This window comes from Trichomycterus rosablanca, chromosome 25 (assembly GCF_030014385.1).
Source record: "Trichomycterus rosablanca isolate fTriRos1 chromosome 25, fTriRos1.hap1, whole genome shotgun sequence".
Lineage (NCBI taxonomy): Eukaryota > Metazoa > Chordata > Actinopteri > Siluriformes > Trichomycteridae > Trichomycterus > Trichomycterus rosablanca.
The window spans coordinates 5,330,075-5,346,015 of record NC_086012.1 but is presented as its reverse complement, the minus strand read 5'-3'; the positions used below and the strand labels follow the sequence as shown (position 1 = coordinate 5,346,015).

Genomic DNA, 15,941 nt, shown 5'->3' with positions numbered 1-15,941 from the left:
AAAAATATATTTTACAGTAGAACATGGAAATATCGTATATTGTTTATTATAACAGTACAATTGTATGTAATGTGCACTATAGTGTGTATTGTAATAATACAATGTGTTTAATGTGTAGTGTGTACTGTAATAGTACAATTGTATGTAATGTGCACTATAGTGTGTATTGTAATAATACAATGGTGTTTAATGTGTAGTGTGTACTGTAATAGTACAATTGTATGTAATGTGCAGTGTAGTGTGTACTGTAATAGTACAATTGTATGTAATGTGCAGTGTAGTGTGTACTGTAATAGTACAATTGTATGTAATGTCCAGTGTAGTGTGTACTGTAATAGTACAATTGTGTGTAATGTGCAGTGTAGTGTGTACTGTAATAGTACAATTGTGTGTAATGTGCAGTGTAGTGTGTACTGTAATAGTACAATTGTGTGTAATGTACAGTGTAGTGTAGATGTATTGTGTACCGTAATAGTACAATAGTGTTTAATGTGTAGTGTGTACTGTAATAGTACAATTGTGTGTAATGTGCAGTGTAGTGTGTACTGTAATAGTACAATTGTGTGTAATGTGCAGTGTAGTGTGTACTGTAATAGTACAATTGTGTGTAATGTGCAGTGTAGTGTGTACTGTAATAGTACAATTGTGTGTAATGTGCAGTGTAGTGTGTACTGTAATAGTACAATTGTGTGTAATGTACAGTGTAGTGTAGATGTATTGTGTACCGTAATAGTACAATAGTGTTTAATGTGTAGTGTGTACTGTAATAGTACAATTGTGTGTAATGTGCAGTGTAGTGTGTACTGTAATGGTACAATAGTGTGCACTGTTGTGAGTGGTGTACTGTAATACTGTACTAGTGTGTGATGTGCAGTGTATTGAAGCTGTATTGTGTACTGTTATGCTTTTTCTGTGATGTAGTGATTTGTAGAGTTAACTTACAATAGGACTGGCGTTGATATAATCTGAGTTGCCTTGGCTGTTCTCCACTTTCAAACAAAGTCTGGAATGGTCATCTAAAACGTACACACACAGATACACCTACATTTGAGCTTTTTAGTTGCTGTAAACCATGTGTCAAACTCAAGGCCCGCGGTCCAAATCCGCCATGTCATTTTATGTCTGTCTTAAAATACACTGTAAAATCATACATAAACTGCATCTCCCACAATGCATACTGATTTTGTGACTACTAGATGGCAGTGTTTTCACATCAGCGTTTAACTGGTGGTTTTCCAACAACTGATGTTGAGAAATATTTTCAAATAATCCCAAAATGTACAAGCAGAGAAAAATCAAGCAGATGGAGGTAATTTAATGAAAGATGGGAAAGTAAAAACAAGTTTGTGCTTCAAGAAGAAAAACCGGTACGTCTCTTGTGTTATGAGGCCGTGTCTGTGGTAAAGGAGTACAATATAAATAATGTAGATATACATTATAAATATACAGGATACATTTGGCATTTTGACACCAAACACAGAATTTAACAAATTGACCAAAAATTCAAAGGCAGACTGCAATCACAGCAGGATACATTACAATCTGCCCTTTGAGGGCCACCATAATGCACATGTGGCCCCTGTTGTTAACAAACGATTACATGCGTAGAATAAGTACACACTATTCCTGCACACATTAGCCTGTTATGGAAGTATGTGTAAAAAGACCACATAGAAATAATGCTCACAGGGTATGACGGTGCCGACACGGTTCTTCTTGGCGTTGGAGTCCCTCTGACCGATGCGGCAGGTGTTGGGTTCTGCCTGGTACGCACACAGAGCCTCCCACTCCTTCTGCAAGCGGTTCTTGTTCTTCAGGTGATCTTCCATATATGACTTCAGGTAGACAGAGACAGGGTGCTAATCCATCTCATAGCACCACAAACTTTCCTAACACTCACCCACTTACTCAATAACTCACCATCACAAGCAATGAAGAATACATATTAGGGTCTGATTAGCTATACAAAGGTATAGTGCAAGTGGTAAGGGTTACCAAAATAGTGTTTAATGGGGTTTAGATCAAGATCGTTACGTTCCTTGTTTTGTATGCAGGAAAAGACCTTTTCCACACTGTTGCTACCAATCTGGAAGCATATCATTTATTTTATATAATACATTTTACCACATTTGTAATGGGTGTTTACAAATCACCTTAGGTGAGTAATTAGGAGGGGTGTGCACATACTTTTGGCCATGCAAGCTAATGTGATCTGTGTGTACGTGTGCATATATTGAAATACGTTACCAGTATCATATGTCCGGTCGAGATGTCCATGTTGGTGTGGGCAGGCTCTTCGCTCCAGGAGGAGATGCTCGCACGGGCGGAGGGGCTGGGGATGGGTCCGTCGCTCAGCTGTGATGACGTGCTGTTTATACGAGAGGAGTGACGAAGTTCTGCCCTTTCGACGGGAGGCTTCACAGCCATTCGCTGCCTACACAACTCCTGTGGATAGAAACAGAAGTTAAATATGAAAAGATGGTCTGACTGCCTTCGCTCGCAGTATTGCTCATGTCTTTATTATGGTTGCAGTTGCGCAAACCAGAAAAGGCGCTGTATGTTAATCTAAGTAGCAGCTATCTAGCTAGCTACTTCATTGCTTTGAGTTAGGCTAACTAACGACCCCTGAACTGTTGTTTTGACATTATTTTAAGGGGTCCAAGTATTAACTACGAGGGTCAGACCCCTCCAACTCAAATTTGCTTGCTTAATGCCCATACAGTCCTATAGAACTGCACTGCACTGCACTGCACTTGGGATTAGTCTTCTGTTGTGTCCTTTTAGGTTAATCTTTTATTATTAACCCACCAGGTGCTATGCTGAGGGTGGCCAAAGCCCCGCAAGTTTTCGTCACCCAGTGGTGTATTCCAGTGTTGCACCTAGTGTTTCTGGGGAAAACGGACCCACCACAACCCTAATCAGGATAATCAGTTATATAATTGTCATGTTGCATTGTTCTTTGGACGTCTTTAGAGAGCAGGGTTCTGTAAAAGCCATCCTTGTTTAGTGGTATCTTAAAGTGGACAAATAAAAGAGACTTTTACAGGTTTCTGCGTGTCTTTTGCTGTCCCCAGTTGAGTCATTTTCACCCCCTTGACAGCATTTTGATCATTATTTATAACATTTACATCACATTTACCAGACGCCTTTTATCCAAAGCGACGTGCTGTGACAGCATACAGTCTGAGTTAGGGATGTCCCGATCACGTTTTTTTGTTCCCGATCCCGATCCGGATCATTAATTTTGATCCCGATCCGATACCGAGTCTCAAACATATTGTCTAGATAAGAACTGGATAATACTGTTCACACAGTGCACACTTCAAGTACATTACAGTTATTCAAATTAATCCAATTTATATGTTTAACAACTGAATAGCTCTGCAGTGCTGTAGGAAAAAAATTGCCTGCATCCAAGCTATTGCTTAATGTTCTTTTATTTTTACAAAAAAGTACTAAAAGTAAACAAACTTAGCACAGCATTGTAGTAGTAAAACTAGAACACTCAAAATGAAGTGAAGTTTCTTTTTGAGGAAAATCAGCATCTCTGCCGTGTTAGCGGACAGCCGGTTCCTCATCGTATAATAATAAACTCGCTGTATTCGACTGAGTGTTTATTTTTTAGGTGCCGTATCAAATTGGTAGTAATTGCAGATCGTTTGGTTAAAAGACATCTGGTTTGTTTCTCATGAGCCACCGTACTTGTATGCGTGTTGTAACTGTAACGAATTTTTCTGTGCTTGTATTGTGACGATGGTTTGATGGACGTTTCTACGAGAAGTGAGTGTGTTTTGACCCTTTGGGGCTTCCACAGTGCATGGAATAGCGTGCTTGGCTAACGCGATGTGACTCTAGCTGTCCGCTATTCGGTACCGTAACAGAAGAAGTTAATGAAGTGTTCTGCTCCCGACAATTTGTGAATATAGCGTGTATTTATTTCTTTATTAAGCGAGTGCATCACTACGTTGTTTTGTAAACCGGAGTGATCCTTGACTCACACACCATATAAACAGTAAAATTGTACAGTAATGAACGCAGCTCTGCTCCTACCGCCTCGTGAAACGCTCGCATTGCAGACGTTACACTTCGCTGTTGGACTTGTTTCACTTTCCAATTTAAAGTATTTCCACACAGCGGACATGCTGACGTAAAACAAAGGATCGGATTAGGATCGGCCTTAGTAAAGTCGATACCGATCAGTTAACAAATGCCTTGATCGGCCCCGATTCCGATCTTTGAGATCGGATCGGGACATCCCTAGTCTGAGCAATTGAGGGCTAAGGGCCCAACAGCAGCAATCTGGCAGTGGTGGGGCTTGAACCAGTGACCTTCTGTTTACTAGTCCAGTACCTTAACCACTAGGCTACAACTGCCTATAACATGTGACTCCAGTTAGCTTCAGAATCTTGTATTCTTTGACTCCATTACATTATGCACATTGTAAAGCCAGACTACCTTTTATGAGCAGTTAATGTAGAAATTAATGTAATTTTTTGCCAATCACATATAAATACGACCCTCAGTACCTGGTAGGTAGCCGTGGCTTCAGTACTGGGGTCTGTGCTGAGGTTGGTGAGTTTCTCTTTGAGTTTGTGATGTGATCTGTGACGGAGGCAGTAGATGATGACGGAGATCAGCAGGACAAGGACGATGCACACCATGGATATCACCGTCAGGATGAGAAATTTCAGAGACTCCGAGTGGCTGTACTTGGTGGGAATCTGATTTATTTTGGTCTTCTATAGATAGCAAGAGACAGACAGAGATTTAGAAATTCAAACTGATTGCAAAAGAACTTCTTGCTACACAGGCTGATTTAGACGTAGAAAAAGAGATTCTTACATCAGTAACTCCTGCCTCGACTATGGTTACTCCGGCCTCCTTTCCCAGGGCGTCCTTTTTATGTTCTGATAAAACATAAATACATAAGCGGGGCATCAGAATCAACATCTGCAGTGTTAGAAGATGGCAAATATGTGTGGTGTGTGTGTGTGTGTACCTGCCACACTGGCAACGTCTGCCGTGGACACATTCTGAGCATTGGGGCGCACCTGAAATGTCACAGCCGGTCCAACAACACTGCACACGATTAGAGAAAGACACAGAGTAAAAAATTCTACATTCAAAATGACTGACTGTATATTTTGTTTTTTAGAATATTCAAAATTAGATGCAAAATTTGATACAGTGTTCCATTTTAAGCAGGTGAATTGGTAACAGGTAAGGGAATCACGATTGGGTATAAAAGGAGGATTCAATAATGGGACGTGGCTCACCAGTTTGAAAATGCCAGATAAAAAACACCATTTGTCAATGCAGGACTGCAAATAAGCTACTCTTTTACCATCTACTGTCCATAATATTGTGAAAAGATTCAGGGAATCTGCAGAGATCTCAGTCTGTGTAGGGCAAAGCCGGGGACCACTGTTGAATGTGCGTGACCTTTGAGCTCTCAGCTGACATTGCATGAGAAACCGCCATGCTGGTCTTATAAGTATAGGCACATGGGCTTCAGAAAACCATTGTCACTGAAAACAGTCTACCGCTGCATCAAAAAATGCTACCTGAAATTCTATAACACAATACTATGCAGAAATGCCAAGTACTTTTTGCCAAAGATAAAACAAAGGGGTGTCCAGATAGTGCAGCGGGATAGTCTGCTAACACACCAGCGTAGAGATTCTAAGCTCCCGGGTTCGAATCTCAGCTCTGCTACCGGTCGGCTGGGTGCCCTCGAACAGGCACGATTGGCTAATGCATGCAGCAGACAACACTGGCTTCCAGTCTGCTGGGTGGGACATAGGGGACACTGTGTAAGGACCTTGGTTGCCCAGGGCGCCTGTACAGGATCAGGGCGTGGCTCTCTGTACGCAAAGCCGACCTCGGGCACAAATCCGTCGAAGTATGGGTGAATAAGAAGGGATTGGTGGACAGCGCACACGGCGGACGGAGTCGTTGGACGCCGTCGGGGGTCCTAGAAGGAGATTGGCTATGCTAAATTGGGAAAAGGGGGTGAAATGCAAAAAAAATACTCCAATAGGTGCGAAGGTCAACAGGTATCATTGACACAGAGGAAGTCCATAATTATATCAGCAAGATGATGCCCTCATTATGTATGCACTACAACCTTAAACACAGAGTGCGTGTGCTTGACTGGCCTGCCTGCAGTCCAGATCTGTCTACTATTGAAAATGTAGGGTGCAACATGAGGAGAAGAATCAGGCAATACTGGAACAATTACTGTCCTCAGTTCCCAAACCATTAAAAAGTGTAATTAATATTAAAGGTGATAGAACACAGGGGTGAACACACCTCCCAACTTTGCTTGGGTTTTTTTATTTTTATTATTATTATTATTATTATTATTTATTTTTTTAATTATCTATTTTTTCCCCACTTTTCCCCCTCAACTTTTATCCCCATTCTAATCGTGTCCAATTACCCTGATTGTGTCCTCTATGCTGATTCGACCGTTTTTGCCGCTGACTGAGAACGCCACTCAACTGACTTGCGCCCCCTCCGGCACGCAATCAGTACAGCCTGCATTTTTCACCTGCACGAGCCTGTGCATTATTCCTCAGCCCTGTGCAGGTGCCGTCAGTCAACCAGCAGGGGCCGCAGTCGTACCGGTTATGAGGACCTACCCCTAAGCCCCTGAACAACAGCCAAACGTTGTTCATACTGCCGCCCAACCCAGTCGGAAAGGCAGAGCTGAGTTTCGATACGATGCATCTAGAAACCCAACTCTGGTGCGCTAGCGTACTTTACCGCTGCGCCACCTGAGCGGCCTGGGTTGGGTTGGTTGTCAATGTAACGGTAATAGATCAAAAATAACACTCACGAGAGCTCAACGAAGTCAGTCATCTGAATATTCGCTTTGCGACACAAGCGCTCCATTAGCTGTAGACCCTGATCAGTAGGGAGAGAGCTGAGGAAAAAAAAGAGAAGAATCTTTAAGAGTCACCCAGTTTTAAATACTCACTCGCTTGCTTTAAACGTACTCAGTATCTGTGATGATATATCCGTAGACATCGCTGTCCCCGGCGCTCTGCACGTCCAGCTGCAGATCCTGCACTCTCATGTTTTTGCGGTGTGGTGGGACGTCCTTCTCTAAGGCTGGGGCGGGACCTATGGCTGCCGCCTCCACCCAGCCCTCCACCTCCTCCACCTGCTCCATGGCCTTCTTCTGCACCCTGACATCCCGCTGGGTCGTCCTGCTGCGCACCGTCTCTACGGATATGCCCTGCCCTTTTACTGGAGGTCCCGCCTCTGAGAGTGAGGTCTTATCCAGATACTTCAGCAACGTCCCCACCAGTGCAGCGTTCTGTCCAGAGAGTAAACGTAGTAAATTAACTCTAAGTAAAAATACTACATTTACATTTTCCAGACGCTTTTATCCAAAGCGACTTACACAATGAGCGGAACACGATGAGCAATTGAGGGTTAAGGGCCTTGCTCAGGGACCCAACAGTGGCAACTTGTTGGTGGCAGGGCTTGAACCGGCAACCTTCTGTTTACTAGTCCAGTACCTTAACCACTGAGCTATCACTGCCACTGTACAATAAACATACTGTTTCTAATTTAGTCATGTCCAATGATCCCTTCCCTTTCTCCTTCTGCTGACCTCCATTTCAGACTGAGGAGAGCCGTGACTAACACACGCCCGCTCCGACATGTGTGCAGTAGCTGACTGCATCTTTTCACCTGCACAAGATGAGTTCATATGGGGCTCAGTCTTGCACACAAAGAGTCACGCACTGATCCCCATTATCCCCGGTCTCTGTGCGGATGCCATCGATCAGCCAGCAGAGGTCGTAATTGCATCAGTTATGAGGAATCCGCTCAAGCATCAGACCCTGACGGACGAGCCAACTGCTGTTTGTGTCGGCGACTAGCCTGCCGGTAGCAGAGCTGAGATTCGAACACACGAGTCAATTTGTCTTAAGCTGCCTCGGGGATCCCTGATTGCAGTTGCTCCGACCCACGCACAGCCCTTGGTGCACTCTGCACAGGCGCCTCTCTATCTGCTAATCAGGGTACTTACACAGTGTTTGAAGACCCCACCCACATAGTCCGGTCATCCCGCCCTAGCAGAAATGTGTCTGCTGCAGGCACTGCCAATTATGCCCGCTAGATGGCGCCCAGCCGATCGATGGCAATGCCAAGTTTCGAACCGAGGAGTTCAGAATCACTGCGCTGGTGTGGTAGCGGAATATCCCGCTGCGCACCCCACCTGGGTGCGAATCCTCCACTACTTGTGCCGCCACCTCGCCCACAAGCAATGGTCGCATTAGCCGCAACCGTGAAGTGAAGTCCAATTCAGGAGCTCAAGCTTGTGTACTATTTGCACCAATACGAATCTTCAAAAAGTTTCCGCACTTTATATTTTGGTTGGAAACAGTGAGGGTGTGAGGGAGGAGGAGTAATTGGGCGTGTCCGAGAGACTGACAGAGATGCTTATAGTCCGGATTTAGCGCCATCTGATTTCCACCTTTTTTTAAGCTTTAAGGGGAAGAAGATTTCATGTGATGATGATGTGGAAGCAGCACTGCATCAGTGGCTACGCGCTCAATCACGTGCTGATGTCATTAAAATGGTAGAGTTTAAAAAAGTGCGGAAACTTTTCGAAGACCCGCTGAATGCACATAATTTCACACTTTTAAAGTATCAACACTTTTGTTTATACCTTATGGTCTGCAATTGATTCCTCATCACCATTCTTTCTCCCTGTAACATAAATGAACAGAAATAAAATATTATATAATTTTTATATGTAAATAATTGTAAATTGTTCACTGGTTTTGAATGACCGTGTGTTTTACCAGCCCCAGATGGCCTGGTTTGAAGCATCTGAATAACAGATAAACTCTCTTCACTGTGCTTCTGGTCCGTTGGATTCGCTCCCGGCTGCCGGTAACCGGTTTGCATTTGTCCGCGTTCCCGGCCCTCCGTTCGCAGGTCCCCAGACTTTCCCTTTCCTTGCAGGTCTTGAATTACACGTCCGTTCTCTGCTCGCTGGTCTACGACCTGGAGAGCGTTAGCGATCAGTGCAGCCAGCTGGTCCAGATCCAGGGCACTCAGACTCTCGACATCTACATCTCGTTGTCCTGCGCTGTGTAGGACGTTCTGAATGAAGGTCTCTGAAAAGAGTAAAACCACAGCTAGAGGTTAGTATCTCAAAACTGGCGTGTCCAATGTATACCCGATTACATTATGCTGCCTCTCCACTGGAGCTGACCCCAGCCCAGATCGAGGAGAGCGAGACTGTCACACGCCCCCTCCGACGTGTGTGTGGTAGCCAACTGCATCTTTTCACCCGCGCGAGGCGAGTTCATATGGCCATCAGCTTTGTGCACGGAGAGCCACACCCTGATCAGCATTATTCCTCGGCTCTGTGCAGACGCCATCAATCAGCCAGTAGAGGTCGTAATTCGCTCAGTTATGAGGAGTCCCTATACGGCTTGTCTTACCCTATGAACAACAGCCAGCCGGATGGCAGAGCTGAGACTAGATACGATGTATTCAAAATTCCAGCTCGCAAAACTGGCAATATTTAAGGAAATTATGTAAACATAGAAATTTAGCAGGTCTGGTGGGTTAACTGGTTGATTACCTTACTAAGGATGACCCTACTATTAAAAGTAATATTAAAACTAACAAATATGCCGCTCAGGTGGTGCAGCGGTAAAAACACACGCTGCAACCAGGGCTGGATTCTGAGTACGTGGTATCGAATGCAGCTCTGCTTCACCGGTTCGAGGCTGGGCGGTTGTATGAGCAACGATTGGCCGGTCGCTCGGTTGGGGGGTGGGACAAAGAACCGGATGTGGGTCTCTCTCTGTCAGAATGCGATTACGACCTCTGCCGGCTGATTAGAGGCGCCTGCACAAGAGATGAGGAAGAGCGCCCTTAGGGTGTGTCTCTCCGCATGCAACGCTAGGTGGCGCCAAACTCATCAATGTTTGGGTGGCAAAAATGCATCCGGCTGCTGCTCATGTTTCGGAGGGGATATGGGTTAGCTTCGATCTCCTCGGTCAGGGCAGGGTTCGGCATAGACGGAGAGGAAGCGCGATGCAAATCGAACAATTGGATGTGCTACAGGGGGAGAAAAACAAAAAACAAAAACAAATATGCAAATATAGAGGGAATTAGGAAGCGGGCACATACTTTCCACAGCACTGTAAGGTAGAAAGAGACAGATCATACCATCTACCGGAGTCAGGTGTCCTTTAACAGGTAACTGTGATGATCCACTCTTCTGAAACACCGGCTCCGGCTTTGGTCTAGCCTTCTGTTCAGGTTTAATCTGCATGTTCTGAGACAGGTACTGCTTTAAGGCAATAACGAGGTCTGAATCATCCCGCTGTTGTTGAACGCCGTACTTGGCGTCACTTTGATAACGAGTGAGGTCGGGGTAAGTTTCCGGCTGATAGGGTGACTCAGGGATGAACTCAGGAGGAATTGAGCTTAGTTTATTGAGAGGTTTTCCAGAACGGTAATACTCAGATGGGAATGAAGACTTCATTTTAGTGACCTGTTAAAAAACAAGACATGCAGTAATGAGTAACTCTCAATAACTCTTATTGCAATTACATTGACAGTTAACCACCTATTTTTGGAAAATGCTAATAAAATAAAAATGCAGTGTTCCTTACATCTACTTTGACTTTTATTTCATTGCAGACTGTTTGAACCTGAGATGTTTCATGTTTTATCTGCTTAACTTTGTTTCATTTGTTAATAAACATCCATTCCTGCATTTCAGGCCTGCAACATATTCCAAAAAAAGTTGGGACGGGGGCAATTTAGGGCTAGTAATGAGGTGAAAAAACTAAATAATGATGTGATTCCAAACAGGTGATGGTACAAAAGCAGCATACAGGAAAGGTTGAGTCCTTGATGAGCAAAGATGATCAGAGGATCTCCAGTTTGTCAACAAATGTGTGAGAAAATGATTGAAATGAAATTGCATATTTCTCCCTCTACAGTGCATAATATCATTAAACCATTCAAGGAATCAGCAGGAATTTCAGTGCGTAAAGGCCAAGGACGCAAGCTTAAGCTGAAAGCCCGTGATCTTCTATCCCTCAGACGGCGCTGCATCAAGAACCGCCACTCAACAACAGCTGATATAACCACATGGGTGAGGGATTAGTTTGGCAATACAGAGTTACATGCACAAATACCACTTAAAACTTTACTGTGCAAAAAAGAAGCCTCATGTTAACCATGTCCAGAAGCGGCGTCGACTTCTCTGGGCTCTGAGGCATCTAGGATGGACCATCATACAGTGGAAACGTGTATTGTGGTCAGATGAATCTGCATTCAATTAGCATTTTTGAAAAAAATGGACGCCGTGTGCTCTGGACCAAAGACGAAAAGGACCATCCAGACTGTTATCAGCAACAAGTCCAAAAGCCAGGGTCTGTCATGGTATGGGCGGAGTCAGTGCCCTTGGCAAAGGTCATTTACACTTCTGTTATGGCAGCATTAATGTAGAAAAGTACATTGAGATCTTAGAGCAACACGTGCTGCCTTCAAGACGTCGTCTTTTCCAGGGACGTCCATGCAAAACTACATGCTGCACACATTACAAAGGCATGGCGGGTACAGAAGAGGGTACGAGTACTGGAATAGCCTGCCAGCAGTCCTGACCTGTCCCCAATAGAGAACGTGTGGAGGATTTTGAAAGGAAAAATGTGACAACGACGACCCCGTACTGTTGCACATCTTAACACGTGTTTGCAGAAAGAACGAGACAAAATAAAAGCTAAATCAATAAATCACTTGGTCTCCTCGGTGCCAAAACATCTTTTAAGTGTGGTGAAAAGAAACAGCAACAGTACAAAGTGGCAAATGCTTCACTGTCCCAACTTTTTTGGAATGTGTTACAGTAATGGATCCTGAAATGCAGGAATGGATGTTTATTAATAAATGAAATATCTCAGGTTCATCCTGTCTGCAGTGAAGTAAGGAAGGAACACTGCATTTTTATTTTATTGGATTTTCCATACTGTCCCAATAAACACATGTTCCTGTCCTACCTGACCACCTACTTTAGGCAGCAGACCCTGATTCAGCAAATACTTTGGCAGACCCATGCTAACTTTGTCCTTCAGTCTTCCATCTGTCTGAAGATTTTGCCTGGATATAAAGAGAACGAGAGAATTAGCATAATGTCCAATGATAACTACAACCAACGCTTTGCAGCCCAGTTGTTGAAACATCCTGGTTTACATGAAAACACCTTAACATACCTTGTGTAGGATTATAAGCTGTATTTCAACAACTACAGGCTATTAGTTAATAATTGCAATGATAGATGCACATATTAAATAAGTATGTTTTCTGTAATGATGTGTTTGTATTACCTTGAGTCAAGTGGTGTTAAGGAGATCCGGCGTAATTTAGATATTTCTTTAGACAGAACCTGCTGAGTAACATCATCATCCCAGGACAGACCTGGAAGAACACAACCAAATTATTTAATATGACTTTTAAAATTAAAATGACTTCGAAAACAACGTTTCTTAATAATGTGAAAACATCAAATAATCCCGAGAAATCTAAGTTTGTGTAGGGCATAACTGAAACAACACAACCTCACTTGCCAGTTGGGGGTCATTTTCAATAGCCACAACCACCAGGTATGATTATTGCCAGACTTGTTAAATCTAAACTTTACTTAAATAGAACCTGTCAGGCAATGTAAACCATGCAAGTCTCAAAAAGCAGGACATTGTAACGGGTCAGTTACCTTTGTTCTTTCCATCTTGCAACAGGAAGAGTAAAACAACCCACTGTAGTTTCAAATGAACTACAAAACCCAGAAGCTTTGGCCTTTGATTGGCAGGTGTCAAAACCAGTTATTAGGTTTAGGGGGCAATTACTTTTCATTTACGGCTTTCACCATCTACCGTACATGATATTGTCAAAATATCAAAGAATCCAGAATAATCTACGCTTGTGTAGGGCAAGGCTGAAAAAACACAACCTCACTTGCCAGTTGGGGGTCATTTCCAATAGCCACAACAACCAGGTATGATTACTGCCAGACTTGGAATCTAAACATCACTTGAATAGAACCTGTCAGGCAATGTGAACCATGCTAGTCTCAAAAAGCAGGATTTTCTCAGGAAGAGTAAAACAACCCACTGTAGTTTCAAATGAACTACAAAACCCAGAAACTTGGCGTCTGATTGGCAGATGTCAAAACCAGTTATTAGATTTAGGGGGCAATTACTTTTCATTTACGGCTTTCACCATCTACCGTACATGATATTGTAAAAATATCAAAGAATCCAGAATAATCTACGCTTGTGTAGGGCAAGGCTGAAAAAACACAACCTCACTTGCCAGTTGGGGGTCATTTCCAAAAGCCACAACCAGGTATGATTACTGCCAGACTTCAGTTACCTTCATTCTTTCCATCTTGCAACAGGAAAAGGGGGCAATTACTTTTTCACAGTAATGTAATGAGTATTTAAGAGAGACATATTTTCCCGGGACATCCAGGTTATTTCAGCAAGACTTTATAACAGCGTAGTTTCGTAGACAAAGAGTGTGTGTGCAGATCTGTCTCCTATTAGAAATCTATGGCACATCAGGAAGATAAGAATCAGACCATGGCAACTGAAGACTGAGCAGCAGATTTACCACTTGCAATACTGACTAACTTAAAGGGTAAGGTTATGTTACAGAGTGGAAAACATCATGCACATCCCTACGAACCTTCCAGAACAATCTCCTGCAGGTCACAAACAAGCACTGTGTCTGATTGCTCACGCTCATGCGTCATTACAGCTTGTGCATCACTAAAGCAGTTCTATTTCAGGCACTGCACTATGGGGGCTGCTTGTCATCGTGGCAGTAAGGAGGAGTAAAAAAAAAAAAAAGTGTTATTTTACTGCCCACCATCGTCTGCTTCCGTTGTGACGTACTCACCCTGAAGTGAGAGCTTCCGGAGTAACGCTTGGAATCTCTGCAGGATTGCTGGTGTGACCTCATATGTGTACATATCCGCTCCCATTATTGCCTGGCAACGACCGAACATGCCATCTGCGGAGCAAGGACAACAATTACCACAGATTACACAACCACCTGCTGATTCTAGTGAGGGATGCCAGATTTACTGGTGTTTGCTCCAAACAGAAACATAACACACACTTTACAGTATAGAAACAGTATTTTTTATCCTTGAGAACAACTCAAGGAAGGTGTTGTGCGGTGATGGAAAACGAACACTAGAGATCAAGATTATGGAGCACTCAGGGTATTTACTTTGTGTAGATATACTATCTAAATAACCCCAATCAGAATGTGTTAAAGGGTGTGTGAATGCACAAACAGGTTTCTAATAAGTGGCAGTTTTGGATTTGAGAAAAGAACGTTTATTAACCTAAAGGACTTTCACATTCACCATTACACTGTTTATTCAGTAATGTACCTGTATAATGTATTTATCTTTTCACCACTGGGTGAAAGTTGAGACGCTCCATGGACTCAAAATGTGGCTCCAAGCTAAGTTTTGGTGTCTACTACAAAAAAAAAGGTTAATCAAGGCAACGACTTAGAAAACACACTTCAACTTCCATGAAGAACCATTTTAATGGTAATCTCGAAGTAACAGTATTAATAAGATATATAATTAGATATATAGAAAATAAAAAAAACAAGAAATAAAATAAAAAATGTAAGTAAAAAGAAAAGAAAATGAATACCATATATATGTGTATATATATTCCATATATAACGAGTTTCATTCCATATATATCATTTCCATTCCATATATATCAGTTTTCATTCCATATATATCAGTTTTCATTCCATATATAAATATATATATATATATATATATAATTTTTGTTCCATATATATCAGTTTTTATTCCATATATATCAGTTTTTATTCCATATATATCAATTTCATTCCATTTTTTTCATTTTCCATTTTTTTTTTTCATTTTCACTTATCTGGTCACTACTGCACTTTTTACTGTATTATATGTAAATAATCTCTATCTTGCACTTCTGGTTAGATGATACTGCATTTTGTTGGCTCTGTACTTGTACTTTGCACAATGACAATAAAGTTTAATCTAATCTAATCTAATATATATCATTTTCATTCCATATATATCGGTTTTCATTCCATATATATCGGTTTTCATTCCATATATATCATTTTCACTACATATACAGTATATCAGTTTTTATTCCATATATATCAATTTCATTACATATATATGGAGTTTCATCCCATATATATCAGTTTTCATTCCATAAATATCATTTTCACTACATATATATCAGTTTTATTCCATATATATCAATTTCATTCCATATATATCAAGTTTCATTCCATATATATCAGTGTTTGCTATATATTTCCTGTTTGGCTTGCCATAATATATATATATATATATATATATATATATATATATATATATATATATATATATATATATAACATTATACATTAAGAGAATAAATTGCACACTTTACATACTTTTTTACTAATGTGTTAAATATAGCCTGAAGTTATATAGCCAGTTTAGCAAACTATCGACCTCCCTGAACTGTACTCAAAGCTTTTAAATTTTTTGGGGGGTCCAAGTACTAATTGGGTGGGTCAGACAGCCCATTCCCCCCTGTAATTCAAACCATTCTGTGCTAAACAAAAAATTGTAGATACAGAAAATAGAAAAATAGCATGAAATCGGATAAGAAATTTAAGGAACAGAAAAAACACTGAAATAGAAGCTAAAATACATAATATACTGTATATATTTGTATATTTGAGGTACATATAAGCACTGGAAGAATAAAATAGCAAAAACGAATGTGCTTGAATGCTTGTTTGAGTTGCTAAATTAAATTATGTCGACTGCATATTGATGAACGCTAACATCAAACTGCTCATGTTTGGGGAGTATAAGTATT

The 15,941-nt window shown here is 41.8% G+C and overlaps 1 protein-coding gene across 2 annotated transcripts in view; it reads right to left on the bottom strand.

The window, feature by feature from the left end:
* LOC134302569 (receptor-type tyrosine-protein phosphatase N2-like) overlaps nt 1-15,941 on the bottom strand; it is a 33,613-nt gene that overhangs the window by 7,547 nt on the left and 10,125 nt on the right. The window contains exons 3-16 of one of the 2 annotated variants that reach the window (XM_062987711.1): nt 13,945-14,058; nt 12,372-12,462; nt 12,045-12,144; nt 10,207-10,534; nt 8,823-9,140; nt 8,687-8,727; nt 7,002-7,324; nt 6,842-6,928; nt 5,000-5,079; nt 4,843-4,907; nt 4,527-4,739; nt 2,248-2,445; nt 1,688-1,835; nt 943-1,016 (exon numbers count right to left, since the gene is read on the bottom strand). In XM_062987711.1, coding sequence (XP_062843781.1) covers nt 943-1,016; nt 1,688-1,835; nt 2,248-2,445; nt 4,527-4,739; nt 4,843-4,907; nt 5,000-5,079; nt 6,842-6,928; nt 7,002-7,324; nt 8,687-8,727; nt 8,823-9,140; nt 10,207-10,534; nt 12,045-12,144; nt 12,372-12,462; nt 13,945-14,058 — 2,180 coding nt within the window. The remainder of the gene's footprint in view (nt 1-942; nt 1,017-1,687; nt 1,836-2,247; nt 2,446-4,526; nt 4,740-4,842; nt 4,908-4,999; nt 5,080-6,841; nt 6,929-7,001; nt 7,325-8,686; nt 8,728-8,822; nt 9,141-10,206; nt 10,535-12,044; nt 12,145-12,371; nt 12,463-13,944; nt 14,059-15,941) is intronic. The other variant, XM_062987712.1, reaches the window with a different exon arrangement.